Here is a 24,405-nt window from a genome sequence, read left to right on the forward strand (position 1 = left end):
TCAGTTGCATTAGAAGATTTCCATTCAAAGTCCATAGTCTTGCAGAGAGCTTTGTTTTACATTTCTGCTTACTGCCCTTGCCCTTTGGCAACCACAATATAATAATGGCTTCATTTGTGTAGGGTCTGTATGTGTAATCCCCTTGAGATTTAATTACAATTCCGCTTGATTTTCTTCCACCACAAACTTTACACTAAGAAAAGTATTGTGGCTACCTCTTACAATGAGTTTCAGTAAGAGTGTATGAAGAATGCTGCATTTGATAAGGACCCATTACTTGTTGGGCGGGGAGAGAAACAGTTATTTTAAGTCTTATGCTATATGTGCTATCATACCATTAAGAAAATGTTAATAGCTTAATCATATGAGTTTTAGATGATATAGTCATTACTCCATCAGTTGAATTTGTATAGGATAAAAACATAGAATAGTAGAGTTGGAAGGGGCCTATAAGGCCATCAAGTCCAACCCCCTGGCTCAACGCAGGAATCCAAATCAAAGCATTTCCGACAGATGGCTGTCCAGCTGCCTCTTGAATGCATCCAGTGTTGGAGAGCCCACTACCTCTCTAGGTAATTGGTTCCATTGTCGTATGGCTCTAACAGGAAGTTTTTCCTGATGTCCAGTCGAAATCTGGCTTCCTGCAACTTGAGCCCATTATTCTGTGTCCTGCACTCTGGGACGATTGAGAAGAGATCGCGGCCCTCCTCTATGTGACAACCTTTCATGTACTAGAAGAGTGCTATCATATCTCCCCTCAGTCTTCTCTTCTCCAGTTCTGAAGCAAGAAATATGCTGTCTTTGGTTTTAGGTGATGTATGCATGTATCCAAGCAGGCATTCCCTCCTATGTGAGAGGAAAGGGAAATGTGTCTTTTAAGGTGGTGCATGCTATGTGAACTTTTTATAAACACTTGTATTATTATGATTAATAATAAATAGGGCTTTTAAAAGTCTGCTACCTGATAAATTGGGTCTTGTTCTTAGTTGATTTATAATAAAAAAAGATTAAGCATCTCTGCCCTACTGCTGTCTCTTTAATGATGTTTTTTAAGAATTCTACACTTGGAACTGATATTAGATTTTCCAGTGGGTGCATTTCATTTAACATGAAACTGTTCCTAGTGAGATAAGAAACATTCAGTCATAGGGATTCCAAATGTCCTGAGAAGTTTCATTAGCTGTATCAAAATTTGTTTGCCTTCTGTCAGAAATTTTCCAGGTTTTTTAGCTGATTTGTCTCTTTAAGTGAAATTTCACTGTTTACTTGTTTAAAATATTTCTTATCCGGTCTTCATTGCCAAGACAATCCCAGAGCAGGTTACATTAAAATCAGTACAAAATATATACTAAAACAAAATGACAGAACACCAAGCTAAAATCTACTGGATGAACGACATTCTAGTAGTGTAACAGCAATATAAGACTTTACTGCAAATTTAGTTGGAGATAGGTTTTTTTAAGAACAGTTCTATAAACTTTATAAACATATCTACTCCATGGGTCTTACTCTCTAGTAAAGGTGCATAAGGCTACAAATGTATTTCCATTTGCCTGGGAACAAGTTCCATTAAACTCAGTGGGGCTTATTCCAAAATCCATGTTAAGACAATACTTTTATTAGGCCAACCAAAATATCACAAGATAGCTTGTATGTTTTTGAGTTCTCTTGTTCAATTTGCATTAGGCAAGATGGCAAGCAGAGCAATGTTGGGAGAGAAAAAAAAATCAGCTGATGTTGAAGCCATGGAGTCTGCATCTGGTGTGAAGATGGAATGGGGGAGGGCGTAGCCAACATTCAAATGAGACTTTTTAAGTGCTAGGCAGATATCTGCTTGGAACAAGAAGCATAACAAGGCCCGATCCCTCATATCTGGGATTGCCGAATCTGGCTGTTACTCAGATCTAGCACCATCCTTGGACAAAACATACAGTTGGAAAATGGGAATCAAGATAAATTTGGCAGTTATGTTAGCAAAAGTGAAAATTAATTTAGGTGGTGTGCTAGGTAAAAAGTCAATAGAAGACAAATTGAATAGCTTTATCTAGCAGCTAGAGGGAATGTTCTCTCTGAAAATAAAGTCCCATCTTCATGGTATAAAACCCTTTTCAGTTTAGGATCTTGCTGTTCAGTGGCTTGCTTTAGTATTTTCAGATAGTGACCAGAAGCAGGCTCCATGGTTTCAACATCCGCCAACTTTTCCGCCTCCCAGCACCCTCAGTACTCTGTTTTATCATCTAGCCTGATGAAGTGTTCTGGAAAACTCTGATTGTGCTGTAAGTTATGTTCTCCTTAATTTTAGTGTCTCTGTTTTTGTTCTTCTGTCCAAAATTGCCAGTGCTTATTCATTTGGAAGGAGAACTTGAATGTGAAATCATTTTTTAATTCTTCTTGTTACCGTTTATAATAACATTATTTACAACTGAGAAGCTGCCAACTCTAGCTATTTTCATAGGAGTCTTGTGACTTGAAAAGTAAAAATAGTAGAAATCCTGGCTCCTGTTTGTTTCAATAACATTTATATCCCTTAGTTACAGTCAAAAACATGACTGCAATGAACTGCAGCCATCACAGTCAAAGTGCTAAAAAGAACCTAACATTTGTTTGTAACATTAGTTTGTAACTATCTACTAGGCACTAAAGGAACTTCCATATGTAATCTCATAGCCTCTGTCTATAGTTTTTGGTAATTCTTGGAGAACAGGTGAAGTGCCATGAGATTGAAGGCAGACAAATGCCCTCATCTTCAGTGAGGAGCGTGCGAAGGATCCAAGCAACTGCTGACCGGTTAGTTTGACACTGACACCTGGAAAGTTTCTAGAATGGATTATTAAGCAGTCGGTCTGTTAGCATTTAGAAATGGATGCTGTGATTACAAAGTGCTAGCATAGGTTTCTCAGGAACAATTAAGGTTAGTCTGTCAATAATTGTTCCTGAGAAACCTATGCTAGCATTTTGTAATCACAGCATCCATTTCTAAATGCTAACAGACTGACTGCTTAATAATCCATTCTAGAAACTTTCCAGGTGTCAGTGTCAAACTAACCGGTTAATCTTCTCTTTTTTTGATAGTTACTAGCTTAAGAGACAAGAGGAATGCTATGGATGAAATATATCTTGATTTCAGCAAGGTGTTCAACAAAGTCCTATGCAATACTCTTGTTGGCAAGCTGGTAAAATGTGGCCTAGATGATTCTACAGTTAGATGGATTTGCAGCTAGTTCAGAACTGTACCCAAAGAGTGCTCAAAGGCTTCTCATCAACCTGGAGAGAAGTGACAAGTAGGGTCACACTTCTTTCTGTCCTGGGTCCAGTGTTGTCCAGCATCTTAATTTGGGGAGAGGCCATAGCTTGGTGGATAGAGCATCTGCCTTGCATGCAGGTTCTATCCCTGGCATCTTTAGGTACGGCTGGGTGTAACTCCCTGTCCAGAAACCCTGGAGAGCCACTGCCAGTCAGTGTAGACAGCACTGTGCTACATGCACCAGTGAATCTGACTCAGTTTAAGGCAGCTTCCTGTGTTTATAAATTACTTGGGAAAAGGATTAGAGGGGATGCTGTTCAAATTTGCAGATAGCATCAAATGGAGTGGGAGATGGCTAATACTTTAGAAGATAAAGAGGATTCAAGATAATCTTCTGGGACAAAACTAACATAATGTTTGCCGCCCTGGGCTCCTACTGGAAGGTGGGATATCAATCAATCAATCAATTAATTCAATAGAGATAAAATTTCTGCATTGAGCTAAGCAAAATCAGATGCACAATTACAGGAGGAGTGACATCTGGCTGACAGCAGTACATGTAAAAAAATGTGGTTTTAGTACTAGGCTGTATCAAAAGAACTATACTGCCTAGGTTATGAGAAGTGATGGTACCTCTCTATTCTGCTTTGGTCAGACATGATTGGGTGTACTGTGTCAAACATAAAGAAACCAGATCCCTGCCAGCCAAACGTGTTTTTGGGATAATTTGCTACCACCCCTCTAACTGAAATTGAAATTTAAGTATAGATATAAGTTGAACTATGAACAGATACATTGATGATTTCAAAGACTAGTAAGCTGGCCAGCTGCAGAAAAGAAAAAAAGGTTGTGCTTGCTGCTTCTTCAACCTGGTGTTTGCAAAAGAAGGAAAAAGCAAATCAGCCTCAGACAAGAGTCACAAGCAGCTTGCAAAGTCATGCATGTGAATGGTTCAGATTGAATTGCATGCCTCTGAGTGGTTGGGGAGGTTCTTCATAGTCCTGCCCTAATATTATGGAACTTTCAATGCATTCCTGAGGGACTCCTGATTGGTAGTTTATTCCAAAGAAAATAAAATCAAAATGGAGGTTCAGAGAGATCCCCTACTCTCCCAAAGCAACTCCTACTGGAATTTTATTATTTAAAAACATTTTTCACCCCTGGAGACAGGGGTAGGACCATGGGGATTATTGTGATTGGCTGTGCTATCCGAAGATGATTGGCCAGCACAGGAGTTGGACAGAGGAATGTCTTTAAATGAGGTAATATATATAATATGAACGGAAGGAACAGAAAAGGGATTAGATTGTTCCTTGGGGGCGGGGTTATAGGGTGGATAGTGCCCCACTTACACTAATTAAGGGCCCTCCACTGGTTCAATGCAAGGATTTGCATTTCTTGATCACAGTTATGGTTCTCTTCTTTGTGCAGTGGTCTAGATTACACATTTACTTCTGAATATATGAAAATAAACTTACTCTCTTACAAGTTCCAGATATCTCTGAAAAAGATGTCATAGGGTGCAATCATATGCATAGTTACCCTGAAGTAAGTCCCACTGGGTTCAGTGGGGCTTACTCTGAGATAAGTCTGTACAGGCATACCCCGCTTTAACATATGCAATGGGACCGGAGCGTGTATGTAAAGTGAAAATGTACTTAAAGTGAAGCAATTATCTATGCATGTACTTCACAGAAATCGCCACTAGATGGCAGCAGCATCATGCCATTAAGTGTCCGTAATTGCAAAGCACGCACACATTAAGCGGGGTATTGTGGCGTATAGAGCATGTACGTTATAGCCAGGCGACGTTAAGTGAAGCGACGTTAAGCAGGGTATGCCTGTGTAGGATTGCAACATGAAAGATCTTTCATCCCAATAGAGCACATAATGTAATGCAGTTTTTACTTTGTTCTCGTGTCTTATTGTAGAATGCCTGTTTATCTGTCATATCTGTCATATTTAATATGCAATAAACCTTGCAGTTTATAGCCAACAGATATTTCTATCAAACTTTAAAAAGCAGGGAAATTTGGCAGTTATAGTGAATGTACCAGGGGAGCAGGAGACCTGACCTCTCTGAGATATTGTACTGCCTTACAAATTTTTCAAAATGCAAACACAATATGGGTTGGTCTTTTACAGTCCAATCCATTTCCTGTGTAGCTTGGAAGAATTTGGTAACATGCTACCACTGACCTTATGCTCAGGGGCACAACACCTGTAATCAGGACTGCATCTCCAAAGATTGATAATTACATTTGTTTGTATTTTTATTGGTGTTCTTCTTACTTTGCTTCTTTCCTCTGTTACTACAGTTTCTACAAAGAATCTAACCTAGAAAATTATATTTCACTCATTCATCCCACAAATCTGTGTCAAATTTTATTTATTTATATTTATTTAGGGGGGAGGGGAAGGGAAAGGGAGGTTTGATCATTTGCATGCTTATTGAGTTCAGTGGGATTTACTTGCCTGCAACCATGCTTAAGATAGATGAAACTGACCATGGGGGGAGGAGAAGTGGGGAGGGGGGATGGCTGGCTGGAGTAGGGAAGGGAGGAGGAAGAGAGGGGGAGGGGAGAAGGAGAGGGAGGGGAGGAGCAGGAGGGTGAGGACAGGTTTTATCATTTACATGCATATTGAGTTCAGTGGGATTTACTCCTGTGCAATCATGCTTAGGATAGATGAAACTGACCTGAAGGAGGAAGAGGGGAGGAAGGCTAGGGATAGGGAGGAAGGAGGAGGGAAGAGGGGGAGGAGATTGAAGGAGAAACACACTCACTATTCTGCCTGTTCCAGAGCATCTCCACCTCTCTTTTCTGAAAACGGCCACACAACCTAGTCAAACCCTGCCCCTTTTTATTGTATAACCTGGTTGGAGCAGCTTGAGTGCATTTTTTTAAAAAAAGTCAGCTTCAAAGAGATTTTGAAGCTGATCAGCAGATCAAACCGTTCCCCCTCCAGGTGTGGCTAATGGAAACACTTTGATCTGGTGACTAGTGTGTTTACAGTCTGGGTGGGTGGGCACTGGGCAGAAGGAAAGCCCCTTTCCTTTCCAAAAAGAAAACATTGTTAGCAGTATCACTATTTTTTATGGTCTTCCCCTTTTTTTTCTACAGCAGACACATGTAGTCTCCCACCCAAATTTATACCAAAGCTGTCCCTGGCCACATCTGCATGAGACATTTATTCCACTTTAAACAGTTGTGGCTTCCCCCAAAGAATCCTGGGATGTGTAGTTTGTGAAGGGTGCTGAGAGTTGTTAGGAGTTGCTATATTCTCCTCAAAGAACTGCAGTCAGCAGAATTCTCTGGGAAGAGGGGCGGAGTGTTCAACCACTCTGGCCACTGGAGCTCTGTCAGGAATAGGAGTCTCCTAACAACTCTCAGCACCCTCATAAACTACACTTCCCAGAATTCTTTGGGAGAAGCCAGGACTATTTGGAATAAATGTCTGACATGGGTGTGCCCCCCTGAGTAGCCAAACAGCTGTTAGTCTAGCTTTTAGAACACTGATAGTTGGTTCTTACTGAGCGTGCCTGCACTATCGTAGACACCAATGTAAATTTTCTTAAATTAATAAAAATCAGCAATGCATTTTTCAAATTTTTAAACTGCAAAAGATGAAGGTAAGAGTATGAGGCAAGGTGAGTAATAGGATTGCAGGTACTCTTTGAACATGGCAGATTTTTAATTAATTTCAACAAATTGTGAGACCACAGACAGAAAGAAGTCCAACAGAGGTCTGGATTCTTTTACTCTTGTTTAGACTGTGAACTCTCAATTCTCTCTTGAGTGTTTTGTGTATTGGCATGAAAACGTAGAGGGTTGTTATGCAAATGTTTCTGAGTTCAGGACTATAGGACTCTTGTGACTATATAATAAATATTGCCACCATCCAGTCAGTATTTTAAATAGGTTGCATTGATTCATTTTAGAAAAAGGGTAAAGAGGTAGAATGAGTCGGGCTGTGATTACAATTTTCCAATAGTTGATATTTTTCTGATGTAAATAAGTTAAAACTTACAATCTTGATTATTTATATTGTTGTAACCCACCCTTGTAGTGAAGGGCAAATAAAACCGAGACTAGTGTTGACAGTTATTAGAGACCAGTATTCAAAGACAGAAAAGATTTTGTTGGTATGAGCACACCTTCCCTTATTCCCTGCTTGCCCGCTCACCTGCTGCTGCAACTACTACTTCCATTGGGTTAATTTTATTTCTCTCTCCCCCTCTATACTTCTGACCTCTTACCTGCGGCTTGGTTGTATTTCAACTAAATGGCGGTCAATATTGTAGTACATGGGATTGACACAGGCAATATTGTACCCTTCTCTCTCCTTGGAGCTTCTGCCTTTTCGTGCATAATTCCTAGTTGCTGTCTCAGATACTGTATTAGTAACAAAAATTGTTTTAATTCCCTTTCTTAATACTAGGCCTACTTATTTGGGAATAAGTCCCTTTGAATTTAATGGGACTTATTCCTGAGTAGACATGTATAGGACTGCAGTGTCAATATTGCTTAAAGCAGGAATTAGGAACCTCAGGCCTGGGGCTGAATGTGGCCCTCAAGACATCACATCCCTCCCCGGCCACACTTCTTCTCCCCAGACCACAACTGTCACTGACCCTATTGTGCACCCTCCTTGAGTGTTTTTTGCCTGGCTAGAATGTGTCTTTGAACTATGATAATGCTTGTCTGGACAGAGGATAGAGAATAAAATGTTTGTAGAAATCAGCCTACTGTACAAAGGTAAAATTAACTTTAGTTGTTCCCACTTTTTCTTCTGACCCTGTTCACTACTGGCATGTGGCCCCTGGAAGATTATCTAGAAGGGGCTGTGGCTTTCAAGCTGAAAACTTTTCTCACCTCTGGTTTAATGCTTAGGCCCTTGGCAAAAAAGGATTTGTCTCAAGGTTCTTACCAATAATTACCGTTTTTGTCTTTTCTTTTTGTACACAAATAGTGTTAATTTGGCTGTGAGGGGCTGAAAGGTGGGATATACATGTGAAAATATCTTTTCTTGTAGGTCTTCTCTCTTTCCTTGTTCTTGGGGCCATATTAGATGCTATTCTGTGCTTACCAATCTTTAAGGGGCAAGTAGTGCAGCCTTACACATAACCATTCAGACTGCAGTCTTGTGTCTGTTCCACTCCCCTGAATTACTCTGCACCCTGCTATTGGTCTTCTAGCTTCTTTAACAGGTCCCTCCCTCCTTCAGGCTTAAAGCCCCTAGCCTGGGTGTTATCAGACTCTGATTTTCTGCAAGGATAGGAAAACTGACTGCAAAGACAGCAGCCAGAGTATTCTGCTATGTTTACCCTCTTCAGCATTTCCTTTACTAGGTGTTGTTTCTCTGCCAGCTGAGAGAGCAAGAGTGAGAATGCAGGCACAATTGCCACATTGCTGTGCTGTTGTTAACAGAGTGCTGTATAGCTGGTTGCATTTGCTTTCTCTGCCTGGAGAGGGGCTGCCTCTAGATGCATGGAGGGAGTTTTGGCAAGCCTTCATTACTGAAGGTGGGGAGGGGAAGCCAAGTCAGTTCTGCAGGATTTGTAAATCAGACTCCAGTTTTTCAAATGTCACATACGCCATTTCTCTCCCCCAACCCTGGATTTCTCCACTCTCTTTTTTAAGGAGAGATAACATCTAAAGTAGCTGTCCGCCTTTGTCAGCAATTTTGCCAACAAACTTAGCAGAGATGCTTAGCTCCTGCGTTCCTCTCCTTTGTCCTGAGACATTTTGACAAATCCTCTGCTTTTCCTTCATAATTTTGACCACTAGCTTTTCCACTTCATGCCTGGTGTGAGAAGGGTGACTCATGGTCTTGTCATTTCTTACCATGTTTGAGTGGCTATATCATACCTATCCCTAGTCATTCTCTTGGCTTCCCTCACATACAACACATGTGGCTTTCAGATCTCTTAGTCACCCCATCCTAAGTGGATGGTCCACCCATCCTGTTGGCTCCTATTTAGGACAAGAACTGGGATTGGGTAAAATTGGTTTCTAGTTTCTTAGGTTAGTTTCTAGGCAATAATTGTGTAGCTAATTAAGCATGATGTGGGTATATGAAATATTTTATATTTCTAAGGCTGTGTTTCTAGAACTAACTTAAAAGCTATATTTAAACAGTTCATTACTACATTTTGTAACTAATTGCAGGCTTTGTATATCACCTAACAAATATTTTAAGAACTCAAACCTTTCTATTGCATCAGAGTGTTCTTGTATTTCTGCCATGCAAGAGAGAATGCATGCACAAATGCACCATGCATACATTTCGGCAGTATAGTAGGTACCTCTGGCTAGGGAAATATAGTGAAATACAGTGGAATGCATTAGCTGGTACATCTGCATCTGGAGCTAGCTTTTCATTCACAAAAGGGGACCAGCTGACTAGATAAGCACCTTATTTACTGCATAGTTAACAAAGTATAATTAGCTAGTATTGCCTATTGCAATGGGTATTTTTTTTGTATTACTCTGAAGTAAGTCCCACTTCGTTTTATGTTTCATAATATCACTAGAAGCAGAGGTCCCCTCCATACTTCAACTGACTGTTTTCCCTTCTTTTCTCCTAAATCAAAGCAAAAACCATGGCATTTGCCTTTGTGAAAGCTTCTCATGTAATTATGATAAGCAAATGTAAGTTCTGTAGGAGGTCAGGGGTTAAGAATTTAAATAATGGAGAGCAGCAAACAGAAACTTACTGCTAAATATGTCAGTCTGAAACATTTCATTTGACAACCCCCATGTGTACCTGTCTGAACCTTGAGGTCAGCCTGAGATGCCTTGTTATCTGTCCCTTTACTAACCTCTGTTTGGGTGGTGTAAAGAACAGGGCCTTTTCAGTATTGGCACCAAAACTTTGGCATGCCTTCCTGATGAGAGCCATCAGGCTTCCTCTTTTCTGGCACTTAGGTGAACATTTATTTTATACAGGTTCTATCTTACTGTCTTCATTGTGGATTTTGAAATTATGTGTTTGATATGTTTTATGTTTTCATTTTTTTACTGATTTATTATTTTGCTTGTATCTTTCTGTAAGCTTCTGTGGGCATAAATAAATATGCCTGAGGGGAGTTTCTCAGACAGAAATATATAGGTCAGATAGAGAGGTCTGTGAGTGAGTGAGAACTTTATGTATATAATTACAGTAGGTGCTGAAAATGTGATCTCAGAAATTCCTTGATCACTTTAGTTAGGAATTTATTAGGTAGCCTTATGGAAATGATTATCTCTAGACCCCATCTGCAATATAGAGATAAAAGTAGTGCCCTTCCTTACAATATTGTTGTAAGGATTGCTATGATAGTGTGTGAACTACTATGAGCAATAAAAAAGCTATGTAATTAGTATGTTAACTAATTATTATACTGAAAATCTGATTTGTGAGGCACTGTGCATCAATAGGTTCTGGATATGTCTGGTCCAAATAAAGACATAAACAAACGGAATAAGGTAGCTTAGTGTCCTGATGTATCGATATATTAGTAACTGAAAATGTGTATGTCTGTTAGTGCCTCATCAGACACTTTTCCCAACTGTATGACTTTATAGAATCCTCTTAAATACAGACTTGTAAATTGTAGGATTGTGTGTTGGCCCCTTTGTCCCCAAGTTCATTTCAGTCCTTCTCTGTACCAGAGTTAGTTATGTGAATTTCCTCAAACGTTTTATCAAAAATTTCATTGGTTTTGGCTTTAAGAACTGCCAAAGCCTGTGAAATTTTATTTTATGTGGGTTAGTTTTAAAGGCTCAAGATTTCACCATTAGGCATCTTTGGTGCTGAGGATTCTCCCCCCCCTTGATAATATGCTACTTTTCTTTCCTTCAAGTTGGGTTTGAAGACTATGGACCAGATTGTGATAGCATGAGGATAACTGCATTCTTGGACATTCCAGAACAGGATAACTTGGCTCCACTTGCACGTCTGGAAAAATATGCATTTAGTGATAATATATTTAACAGGTAACAATACAAATATGTTAATGTTGTCATGTGAATTTTTCTCTTCTTTTCATAGATGTTCAGTACAGGTAATATATTTATTATAGATTTTAAACACAGATATTTTAATACAATATAATATTAAAAATGTAAAATAACATGTATTTAGTCTTTCTCTCCAGATGATTAGAATGAGATAGCAGGATTCTGCCACAGTTGTCATGAGGTTATTTTCCCCCCGCCCAATCCCCAATCTGATTTACTTTTCTTCCCTCTCATTTCCTCTTTATAGCTGCTTCCCTGTATCTTGCTCTTTACCAGTAGGCTGATGTTATCCGCAAATATTATGGCTGTATGATCTGAAGTTATGATGGGCTTGATTGAGGGGACTCTCATGTCTCTTAATTATATAGCCATGCCATTCTCATGCTTCCCATAAGCTCATTTCAAAACAAAGCCTTACAAAACATATACTCCTGAACTCAGAAATGCTTGCTTAACAACCCTCTAAATTTTCATGGCAATACACAAACAGTCAGAGACAATTGAGAGTACAAATTATAAAGAGAGAGAGAGAGAAAAAACGACCCCTGTTGGACTTCTTTCTGTCAGAGTTCTCGTAATTTGTTGAAATTAATTAAAAATCAACCATGTTCACAGAGTAGCTGTAATCCTATTACTGACCTTGCCCCATACTCTGACCTTCATCTTCTGCAGTTTAAAAGTTTTTAAAAAATGACTGGCTGCTTTTTAATTAATTTAAGGAATTTAGCATTGAACTCAATGATAAAGCCGGACATGCTCAGTAAGAACCAACTGTCAGTGTTCTAAAAGTCAGACTCATAGCTGTTTAGGCTTGCTTAATCAGAGGGCCACACTGGCACCAGACCTTTATTTCACTTGAGACAGTCCTGGCTTCCCCCAGAGACTCCTGGGAAGTCTAGTTTGTGAAGGGTGCTGAAAGTAGGCTCCTGTTCCTCTGACAGAGCTCCAGTGGCCAGAGTGGTTTAACAGTCAGCCACTCTGATTGAAGCTCTGTGAGGGGAACAGGGCATCTCCTAGCAACTCTCAGCACCCTTCACTAACTACACTTCCCAGGATTCTTTGGGAGTAGTCATGACTATCTAAAGTGAAATAAAGGTCTGGTGTGGATGTGGCCAGGGACAGCTTTGGTTTAAATTTGGGCAGGAGGCTACATGTGCCTGCTGTAGAATAAAAAGGTGGGGGAAACCCTGAAAAAGAATGATACTGTTCACAGTATTTTCCTTTTAGAAAGGAAAGGGGCTTCCCTTCTGCCCAGTGCCCACCCATCCAATCTCCTCCCCCTCCCCTTCCTCTTACTCTCCTTCCCCTTCCTCTTACTCTCCTTCCCCTTCCTCTTACTCTCCCTCCCCTTCCTCTTACTCCCCCTCCCCTTCCTCCTCCTCCCCTTCCTGCCCTCCTCCTCTCTGCCCCTTCCCCAGGTCAGTTTCACCTATCCTAAGCATGATTGCACAAAGGTAAGTTCCACTGAACTCAAAAAGCATACAAATGATCAAACCTGCCCTCCCTTCCTCCTCCTTCCTATTCCCTCCCTTTTGCCCTTCCCACCTCCTTCACCCCTCCCTTTCCCATCCCCTTCCAATCCCCTCCTTCTCCTCTCCTTCACCCTCCCCCTTTCCTTTCCCCATGGTCAGTTTTTCCTATCCTAAGTATGATTGCATGGGAGTAAATCCCAGTGAACTCAATAAGCATGCAAGTGATCAAATCTGCCCTCCCCTCCCTCCCTCCCATCACCTCCCTTTTGCCCCTTCCATCCCACTTCTTTTGCCCCTCCCTCCTCTCCTTCCAATCCCCTCCTTCCCTGTCCCCCTCCTTCTGCTCCCCCTTCCTTCTTCCCTGTATTCTCCCTTCCCTTTCCTCCCCCTCCCATGGCCAGTTTTATCTATCCTAACCATGATTGCATGGGAGTAGATCCCACTGAATAAGCATGCAAATGATCAGACCTGCCTTTCCTCTCCTTCTCCTCTCCCTTCCTCCTCACTTCTTCCTTCTTCCTCCTCTCTTGCCCACTCTAGGCCTTCCTCCCCGTGGTCAGTTATGTAAGCATGATTGCACGGGAGTAAATCCCACTGAATTCAATAAACATGCAAATGATCAAACCTGCCTCTCTCCTCCCCCTCCTGCATGCTGCCGTCCGCTCCCATCTTCCCCTCCCCATCCCCTGTAGTCAGTTTCACCTATCTTAAGCATGATTGCAGGGGAGTAAATCTTAGTGAACTCAATAAGCATGGAAATGATCAATCCGTTCTCAGCAAACTTGCACAGGATCCCATTTCTTAACTCCCGGAGTAAAAAGCAGAGAAATTCATTAATAGGCAAAAAACCTTACGGCTTCAGAACGTACCTATAGCCCACCGATATTTCTGTCAAACTTTAAAAAGCAAGGAAATTGGGCAACTATGGTGAATGCACCATGGGAGCAGGAGACCTGACCTCCTCTCTGAGATATTGTGCTGCCCTACAAATTTGTCAAAATGTAAGGACAATTTGGGTTGGTCTTTCACAGTCCAATCCACTTCCTGTGTAGCTTGGAAGAATTTGGTAACGTGCCTCTGAGCATATGGTGAGTGGTGTCAACACCTGCAATCAGCCCAAATAACAGAAACAAGACATGTGCTGATCTTGTTTTAGCAGGGAGGAATCAACAATATTAAAACAGTTGATATAGTACAAATAGTCACTGTAAATATGTTTGATTTTCTTTGTAATTTTAGTGAAGTTTCCTTTAGTAAATCATTTTCTTCTGTTTCTGTGAATATGTGAAGTACAGCAACACTTAGCAACACTAAAAAAAAGCTCCAAAAACAATTGTGGAATAATGGCGCTGACTATTCTGCAGAGTAATTTCCAGTGAACATGAGGAGTGTCTCCGTTTGCACAAGATAGAACAGTGGGAGATGAAATATATTCTAGCAAAATTCTAGGTGTGCTCTGTGTTTTTAAATGACCATGCCACCTTTTCTTAAGTGTAGTGGTTTAAACATAGCAGGTTGAAAACATGCATCTTGGGTAGGCCAAGTTTGTTTTTTCCAACAGCTAGAGTCAAGTAGCAACATATTGTAATCACTTTGATTTTACATCAAACTGCAGTTTCAGATTCAACTGTTAATGCACCCAAAATAGAAATAGAACATAACCTCCAATCTGAAACACAAAAGGCTGTCTTCACCATCATATGACATTGACCAATAAAATGGCTTTGAAATTAATAAAAATAAATTTGGTACAGGTTTCAAGGATGAATGTTGAGGGAAATAAACTTTTCTAGATTAGATTCTCTGTAGAAACAATAGTAACACAGGAAAGAACCAAAGTAAGAAGAACGCAAACATACAAAAATGTAATTTTCCATCTTTGGAGATGGCAGGTGTTGCCCCCATTCACCATATGTTTTTTAATTGTTTTTAATTTTTTTTAAATTGTGTTTTAAATTGTTTTTTGTGTTTTAAAATTTGTATATTTGTTTTTATTGTTTTTAATTGATGTAAACCGCCCAGAGAGCTTCGGCTATGGGGCAGTATATAAATGTAATAAATAAATAAACAAACAAATAAATATGCTCAGAGGCACATTACCAAATTCTTCCGCTACACAGGAAGTGGATTGGACTGTGGATTGTCCTTGCATTTTTACAAATTTGTAGGGCAGTACATCTCAGAGAGGAGATCAGGTCTCCTGCTCCCCTGGTGCATTCACTAAAGCTGCCCAATTTCCCTGCTTTTTAAAGTTTGATAGAAATATCTGTTGGCTATAGGTACGTTCTTTAACCGCAAGGTTTTTGCCTATTAGTGAATGTAGATCAGCCCATTGTAAAGAGAAATAACTAACTGCATGAAAATAACGAAATCGCACCCGAAGCCAACTTCCTCAGGACCTAGCTGTACTAGCAGCAGAATAAGGCAATGCTGCTCTGCAGGACTGTTTTGTAGGTGCAGGGAGGGCATCAAACATCTTTCAGGGCACTCCCACATGGTCTTCCACACAGAAAACTAATATGTCAAGGAGAAGCTGTAGTGCTAGTTTTCTAAGAGCCTATTAGTGACTTATAGATTCTACTTAGTACAGCCATATGACATGTCTTCATATTTTGCTGAACAATGAACATTGTGGCCTAAGTTGTATTAATCTCCAAGCTGCATTATGTTGCATTACATTGTACATATACAGAAAGTAATCTGATGTTAGTCATTTACCTTCACCTTCAGTTGATCAGATTCTGCTGTTTTATCTTCCTCACAGACTTTGGATTACATATACTTTATTTTTAATAAATAAATAAATGTTGTCTTTACAGGCAAATCATTGCCAGAGGTCTACTTGATGTCTTTCGAGATTTCAGTCATAATGAAGAAGATTACTTGACAGTAATGGCGATAGTGGTCCGGCTGGCTGAAGATACAGGTGAGAGTTCCAATTTCTACACTCTCCTTTCTTGAGATATTACTGTATATAACAGAATGCATGGTCCATCTAGCTCAGCATCATCAACATGACTGGCAGTGGCTGTCTGGAGTTTCAGACAAGAGACTTTCTCAGCCCTTCTGGAAGATAGCAGGATTGAACCTGAGAACTTCTGCATGCGAAGTATGTGGTCTAGATGACTTCGCTAAAATGAATTTATTGCTCTGTGACACTATTAAATGCTGTAATTCCAAAAGATTGTGCTGCTTATATAGAAGTTGCTATATTCTAAAAGAAGTTGCTGCTTAAAGTTTTACAACATTAAATTTTGTTCATTCAATGCATGTGTTTACAGCCTTCAAATCAACTAACCCTGTTTTGTTTTTTAAATCCCCAGAGCCTACTGTACGGACAGAACTAGTGGAGCAGATACCCCCCATTGCCATTTTCCTACAGGATAGTAGGCCAAACTTTTCCACAGCCTTTTCTGAATATCTTATGCCCATTATGGTGAGATATCTCACAGATCCAAATAACCAGGTAAAGATTTCTGGGCTGAAAGAATAGTTCACTTTAGTATCAAGAACTTCCATTGGAGAGAATGGACTTGTTCAGGTGTAGTGCTAAACCATGATTTAGCATTACAAGAACAAGCTGCGGAGAGCCTTGGATTATTCACTCCCCTGTCCTCCTCCAGCATGGCTATGAGAAGGAGTTTGGAAACTTTAGCTTTAGTTTTAGATTAACCACAGTTTATTGTGACATCCAAACCCGGACAAGCTGTGATTAATCTTAACTATGGTTTGTTGAAACAACTTCAAATCATAGTTTATGAAGCTGACTTGTTTCTATAGTTGAGCCACAGTTTAGGGTTAGGATAATACACTAAACTGCAGTTAATAAAAAACAAAAGCTAAACCTTCGAAACTCCTCACATTTGTGTCATGGGAGGAGAGCATGCTAGCTGTGGCTCATTCCCATAATACTAACCGTGGATACAGCATTCAAGCTGAATGCAGTCAGTGGGAAGAGCTGTAGTTTTCAATAGCCAATCTATTTTAAAATGGTGTTTTTTTGAAATTAATTCTAATAGACTTTTTCTTTATTTTTAGTAGGTTTATACCCCCTTTCAGTGTACAAATCCTCCCAAGACAGTTTTTAAAATTAGAAAACAATAACATATACAGTATTTAAAATACATTCCAAAGTAAACCAGTCAAAACTAATTCATACAAACAGCAGCAGCCAACATACCAGCTTGCATTAAAAAAATCAATAAAATGCTAAGCAGTGCAAAAACAGTTTTCAGTGTCTGCTTAAAGGTAAATACTGAAGAGGCCATCCATACTACTTTAGGGAGATAGTTCTAAAGAGATGAGGCCCTGTGATTGATACCTGCCAGTCCGTTTGGTCTTGATGGCAGCCCAGAAGCAAGGCCTCCATGGCCAATCTTGGGACTCGGGCAGTTCCATATGGGGCAGCTTCATATGGATCCTTCAAATAATCTAGTCCCAAACTATTCAGGGATGTAAAGGTCAAAGCAACCACTTTAGACAGTCCAGAAACAAATAGGCAGCCAATGCAACTGGCACAGTATTAAACATATTAGGAAGTTGGAATTCATTCTCAGATAGCAGTTGCTTCTGTAGATGTGATTAAAAGGCTTGTTTATATCAATGGAGTACATGAGATAGTTCTGGGGTGGACTGATTTTTGTTTGTTCCATCATGAATTAATAACTCCTATATAGATTGGTGAGGAAATTGCAGTTTTAGCCCTACAGTCTTGCTAATATCATCTACACTCTTGAATATCACCTACCCAAGATAATAACAATGCTACTGTCTTAAAATTAAATGGTGACATGTCAACAGCTCTTACTCAATATAGGGTATCACTTGTACCTCTGATGTGTACTAATCTAAGACAGAAGTGAGTTAGAAGGTTATCATTGTATAACTGTTTATATGAGCAAGTTCTGAACATTGCCAAGTTAACATATCCAATTGAGTATGTGTGAAGAGTATAATGAGCAACCTTTCCAGCTAGCATAAAGCCTGCTTTAGCAGTTCCAGTGTATGATGGAATTTCTGTGCACATAAGGCTTCCCTGATCTCTTCAGAGGCAGTGGCACATGTACAGCTTTATAATTAATCTACAAAAGTTACTGGTCCACAAGAAAGTTAATGACCAGTTTCACAATCATTTTTAATGATTTGTTGGAACATCAGGCCTTCCCCCTTCTGAAAAAAAATGTGATCTCTTCCCATGTACAGAATTTCTCTGTTTGATTATTTCTTGCCACAGATGATCAAGCAAGCAGCTAATTACAAGCCTGTACCTAGACCTGCCCTGCCACTGAAATGCATGAAGGCATGCTTGGAACTTTACGAGTGCATAGGAATCTCAAAACTTTGGACTGAAGCCTTGGTTGTTCTCCAATGTAACACAGATGCTCACATGTATTCAGTGAGTCTGAGATGAGCAACATATGATTCTGTTCATCTCATTAGTCAAGCTCCATAAACCTCTTTTCAGTGCCTCTAGAATCATACTTTTTTAAAAAAAATTACAGAATTATAAGTTAATGAAATGTGGAAGGACATGAATTGGTTTGTCTGATTTTAGGGTGCTACCACTTTCACACTTCTTATATATTGGGGGGAAATTCTTTCTTAGCGGTTTTCATTTTCTCCTTTGTACATTGGTAGGTTAGAAAAGCAAGCCAGGATTCCCTGTTGATACTGCTGGAACAAGGTCTCGTTGGTCAATATGATATTGAAAACAAAGTGTGTCCAATTCTGTTAGATCTCTCTGCTGCCGATAGTGACGATGAATACAAAGTGGAGGCTGTAAATGTAAGTAGCACTTTTTTTATTTGGGAATTCTTCTAAATTGGTAATAGTGAGCTAAATTATATATCTACTGTCTTAACTTATTGTACAAAGCGTAATAACTGAATGCTTTCCAGATTTAATGCTGCCTTTGTTACTGGCTTGTTACATTCTGTAATGTGGTCTTCCTAGTGGTCTAGTTTTAAATTTGTTTTTTAAGTGGAGATACAATGAAGAGGATGGGTGAGCATAGTGGAGGTGCTTGCTGGTGCATTCCGTCAGTATATGCCACATGACCAGGCTCAGTCCCTGTTGGCTTCCAACCTGTCTACACTGCAAATGAGAAATTCTAAGGTGAATATCAGAGAAGAGAAAAACTGGCACTTTTATGAGAACCTGTGCATTGCGTTGGACTTTTCTGAGTATGAGAGACTTCTCATGCTTCCTGTTTAGCATTTAGGTCATGTGAGGAGCTCCTGTGCAGGTGTTCCATAGGGAATGAAAATTACTTTTGACAGAGAAATGTAGCTTTAAAAACAAACCACAAGGTTTAAAAAGTTGAGGGCAGTGGTTCCCAACCTTTATGAATACAGGATCCCCTTTGTAAGGTCAAAAAAATTTGTGACCCCCCCCCCCGATTGTAGCTTTAGTCTCTTTTAATTGAAAAATTGGTCCATGGCAAAGATCACATCTCCAAATATCCCTTTCCATAAAAAAGCTCCCTGCAACAGGGAGGTGTGTTTTTCTTCTCTTAATGCAAAGGTCCAATCAAATTGGTATCCCCCTCACACACACACAGTCTGAAGATATACAGTCCTATCTCCCAATACCAGTGGGTTACAGTGTTGGACTAGGATCCAGGTTCAAATCCCCACCCAGCCATGAAGACCACAGGGTGACCTTGGACCAAACACAACCTGACCTATCTCACAGGGTTGGCGTAAGGATAAAATGGAAAGAGGGGGGAACCATGTGGACCTCCTTGAGCAGGAAAGATGAGACATAAATGCAATAATAATTAAATAAATAAGTACATTTCAGCTGCAGTATATGGACCCCAGCCTCAGTTAACCTGCTGAGCTTTTTAACAACAACAACAATAACAACAACAACAATAACAACAACAACAATAACAACAACAACAATAATAATAATAATAGAAGCAACAGTGGTGGGGATGCTAGATTGTGAAGACAAAAGGATGGATAAATTGAGGAGGGGAATTAGTGCTTTCATGCCTTGGGATGATCATCAGAACAGATGACTTGGTTAGCGTGCAGTTGGGGAATGAGAGTGGAACAGAAAACAGATCAGTGCATGCACGTACATAAACACACCTGCCCCTCCTGCAAGCATCTGTAGGCGAGCATGTATTTAGGCATGTGGGAGGGGTGAAACCCTCAACTGCTGTAGAATCTTGGAAAGAAAGCTTGGGGGGGCGGAATGCAGGTGAAAGAAAGGGGGGGGCAAAGGCAAGATCTGGGTGGCCTTGCAAATAATAATAATTTTTAAAAGGAGATGGCAACGAAGCAGGAGCCAGGAAAGGCAGGCAGGCTGGCTGCCAAGAAGGAAGGGGGAAAGCAGCCTTTCCTTGCAGCCTTGCTTCTTTTTGCTTCAAGAAAAGCCCTCTTGTTCTGAGCAAGGGTGTCGTCAGTAGCGGTAGTGTGAGGAGACGGGAGCTGGTGATAGCAATCCCCTCTTCTTCCTGGTACCTCCACCCTCAGCCTCCTTCATCGTCCACCCTCGATGTGCCTGAAAGACGCTCTGGCACTTCAGCAAAAGTCCACCCCTCTCGTTTGGAGCAAGGGGGAGGTGTCGTCGGCAGTGGGGAGCAGACAGCGTCCAGGGAGTGAAAACTTTTGTTAAAAAATTAATAAATAATTCATTTCTTTATTGTTCAAGGCCCCCACCTTGCGGCCCCCATGGGGGTCATGGCCCCCAGGTTGGGAACCACTGGTCTAAAGGGCGTTCCACAACTGAGGGGCCACTGCTGAAGAGCTCCTTTCTTTGCCCTCCATATTGCTTATTAAAAGAACCCATTCATTAAAATTTGTCTCTTCGAAGAATCTATCAATCTTTCTTTCTGATTAGAAGTCACCAGTCAACTCGATTTTCGTATGTTACTTTCAGCACAAGTTGCTTGCCCCCTGCTATGTCACTCTCATAAATCTTTTGTAATCTACAAGTAAATCATGATCCACCATTGGGATTGCTGATCTGGAGTCATGGGCCATGTTCACAAATAATGATAAGCCATAAAACACAGCTTACCTTGCATGAGTGAAATTGTGCCCACTTCGCTCCTCCTATCTTGTGTTGTGAAGAAACAATCCTTGGCTTAGTGTTACATCTGAACCAGGTTTTTTGGGTTGTTTTGCTCCCAACAAACTACCATTCATAAGCCAAGAACAAACATTGGTTACAGATCATAGTTTGTTGGGATTGAAATAAACCAGAAATTTAGGGGACAATCAAACCCAAGATCCACCAGGATGAGTGGTTTAGGATCTGGTTGATCTCTGGCTCAGTTGGGACTATGCCAGCATAAATCCACAAACCCAGCTCAGTTGGAGATATGCTGGCGTAAGTCTCTCATCCTGGCTCAGGTGGAAGTTCCCCTAAAAAGGACAGAACGGGGAGCCTTACACCTAATCGAAATTTCTTTCAGCTCAGTCGCATGATCTGGCAACCCGGCAGAACTTACACCAGCAAAGAGGGTGCTGTAAGTCAAACTCGGTTTGAAAGACTTGCTTTCCCTCTTCTAGGCTTAGGCCACCTCACCTAGCAGTAGCCTCACTCCTGAACAGAGTTTTAAATAGGGGTATCTGCCATCTCCGTATAGGTAGGATTGCTCTGATAGTGTTTCTATTTAACACTAAGCCAGGGACCATGGTTTGTTTCCTTCCATTGCATGCCAGGAGGAGTGGAGCAGAGCCCGTAGTTTATGGCTTACAGTGATGTGCCAACACAACTATTGAGTCTGTAGTGGCTTGAACTCAAACTCCCCCCCCCCCGATCTCATCTCCTTTCTATAAAAAAAGAAAAATCCTGGAGCGGTGTCAACAAAACACAGCTGTTCTGAAAGTGCATTGACACAGGATGTCACATTTATTAAATCCCAGTATGTTCTTAAATTAGAACATAATATGTACTGACAACCCACAGACACCTTTACATAATAACTCTGTATCTGCGTAATTACTCGTTTTTTCAGTTGTTATTGGTTTCCAGAAATTTAACAATAATTGAGTATGTTAAGCTGTTTCTCCTTGGCTCCAAAGTCTTTGCTGTGTAGTCCCATTTAACATAGAAAACCCTTTTGGGTTGCTCTGTTGGACATCAAAATTGCTATATCCCAATTAATTTAAATGCACAATGGACCAGTAGTATAACTATTTGGGAGAAAGGTCTGAATACAGAGCAAGTCTTGTTTTATTTCCCAGCTGCTAAAAGAATTAAACTCTGGAAAGAAAATGCAATCCTTCCAAGTAATTAATACATAGTCCCATTTGACCTCAATGTGCCAAAAGCTCCAGCATTAACATATTTGACAACTTTTCATAACTTCAGTATCTTAAAGCTATGTTGGTCTCGGCATGATGTCTAGACATCTATAGAAAATACTTCATTGCTTCATGTTAACTTTTTATAGTGAAATATAAAATATTTAAATCTTTTAATTCCCAAGTGTCTTGAGTTCTTCAGGTCATTTGCAAGAATTCAGTTGTGTCTCAAAGAAATGTGAACGTTTGTAATTCCATTTTAGCATAGCTGTCTGACGCTTCACCCATAAAATGACTTTACCAGCTAGACTAAAATTTCTTGCTTGAGAGTTGCTTAGGCCAATGTCCAAAGTAACATCTGAATGCCAGATGTGTTTTTCATGGGCTGACAATTCCATTAAAGTCAGAATTGGATAATATTCTGTAAATCCTTACTTGACATTCTGTACAAAAACTGAACCATTTGAGTAGTAAGGTTTGATTTTTAATAGCTATATACTTTTAAAATATCTGTAAACATATTGGCATAGAGAAAGTGGACAGAGAAAAGTTTTTCTCCCTTTCTCACTAGAACATGTGGGCATTCAATGAAACTGAAGAAGGACTTGGAAGATGGAGGACAGACAAAAGAAAGTATTTCTTCTCACAGCACGTAGTTAATCTGTGGAATTTGCTTCCACAAGAGGCAGTGAGGGCCACAACTTGGATGGTTTTAAAAGAGGATTAGACAAATTCATGGAGGATAAGGCTATCAATTACTTCTAGCCATGATGGCTGTGCTCTGCCAGCGTAATCAGAGGAGGTATATGTCTGAAAACCAGTTGGCAGAAGCTGCAGGAGGGGAGAGTGCTCTTGCACTCAGGTCCTGCTTGAGGCTTCCCATGGGCATGTGGTTGGCCACTATGAGAACAGGATGCTGGAGGAGATGGGCCACTGGCCTGATCCAGCAGGCTCTTCTTATGTCCTTATGACTTTTGTTTTTTAAACCCACAAATGTTTTGGAGCCTAGTTCTTGGAATATTTGAATGAACCTTTGTGGTACTGGCAATTTAATAATTTTACAAGACTGTTGGGATATATGGTAGGGACTTGCAGTGTACTGCTTTCGAATTCTTAAGGTGGGGCAAAAAACTAATTCTGCTTTGTGTGAAGGTGTTAAAATCAAAGATATTGAGAAATTCTTAGGCATTCCTCTTTGAGAAATGGGAGGTTTTTGTGGTGGGGAAGCATGCACTGAATGTTCAGGGCTAGCAGTGTTGTGTGTTAGATTTATACCCTGCTTTTCAACAAAAATGGTTCAAAGCAGCTTATAATTACAATCCGCACAAAGGTACAACATGATTAGAGATATGTTGGGGTCTGTGTGTGCCAGTCTCTTTTGACCCTTGGCAGTTAACTCTGTGGATGAGGCACGCAGGCAGGAGGTTGCTCAAGAGATGGCACCTTCTGTGCCAGTGCCTGAGACACTCACCTCTAAAACCTCAGAGGTCATCCACTGGAATCCACAGTTAGTGCAGTTCCACAGGTCAGGTTCCAAACTTCCCTTCCAGATAGGTGGAGCAGAGGGAGTATAAATGGATTCAGGGGTTGGAAGATGATGAAAATGCCAATCCACAGAAGTATCCTTGCAATCTGTGTATTCGGCTGGTGAAACATAATGACAATTTATTCTATTTATGTGTTTTATAATGTGATACTGCATAGTCCTGGTCAGATCATCGGTGATGCTGTCAGTCATTTGCTTGGCAGAATCCAGACCTCTGTTCCCCACTAACAGATGATCAGCACTGGTGCCAGTGTTCTGAGCACAGGGCCACTTTGGTGCATCAGCCCACTGCTGGCTGAAGTCAAGAACCACACATAGCACAAAGTTTCTTGTCTAACTCTACAGATACGTGCACATAAAGTCCAAGCTGGATTTAGGTGAGGATAGTGACACTTGGAAATTAACATCTCTTTTTTTTTAATAATAATTTTTTTATTATTCAAATTTTTATAAAAACAAATACAAATACAACAGAAACAATACAACAGAAAAAATAAAATAAAAAGAAAAACTTGACTTCCGATTTGTTACAGATCAGCTATAAGTATATAATATATATCAAACCTGTCTCCTAAAACATACGAAATTCACTTTTTTCCAAAGTCTATCTTAATTAATCGTCAAATCCCATTATCATCATTTCGTTTTTTTCTTTCAACAAAAAGTCCAAAAGAGGCTTCCATTCCTTAAGAAATGTATCTGTCGTTTTTTCTCTAATAAGACATGTCAATTTGTCCATCTCAACTAAGTCCATTAATTTCAATAGCCATTCTTCCATTGTTGGTATCGATTCCATTTTCCACTTTTGTGCATATAGTAATCTTGCTGCCGTGATCATATATAATATTATTCTTCCATATTTCTTTTCCATTTGTTT

The 24,405-nt window shown here is 40.2% G+C and overlaps 1 protein-coding gene across 6 annotated transcripts in view; it reads left to right on the forward strand.

Annotated features, from left to right (window-relative positions):
• The window catches only part of LOC133387101 (serine/threonine-protein phosphatase 4 regulatory subunit 1-like), a 69,848-nt gene that overhangs the window by 2,926 nt on the left and 42,517 nt on the right, over positions 1–24,405 (forward strand). For all 6 annotated transcript variants that reach the window (XM_061631168.1, XM_061631167.1, XM_061631164.1 and 3 more), the window contains 4 exons: positions 11,091–11,223; positions 15,539–15,645; positions 16,043–16,185; positions 18,357–18,503. In XM_061631168.1, coding sequence (XP_061487152.1) covers positions 11,126–11,223; positions 15,539–15,645; positions 16,043–16,185; positions 18,357–18,503 — 495 coding nt within the window. In that variant the 5' untranslated portion in view covers positions 11,091–11,125. The remainder of the gene's footprint in view (positions 1–11,090; positions 11,224–15,538; positions 15,646–16,042; positions 16,186–18,356; positions 18,504–24,405) is intronic.

Source organism: Rhineura floridana, chromosome 6, assembly GCF_030035675.1.
Source record: "Rhineura floridana isolate rRhiFlo1 chromosome 6, rRhiFlo1.hap2, whole genome shotgun sequence".
Lineage (NCBI taxonomy): Eukaryota > Metazoa > Chordata > Lepidosauria > Squamata > Rhineuridae > Rhineura > Rhineura floridana.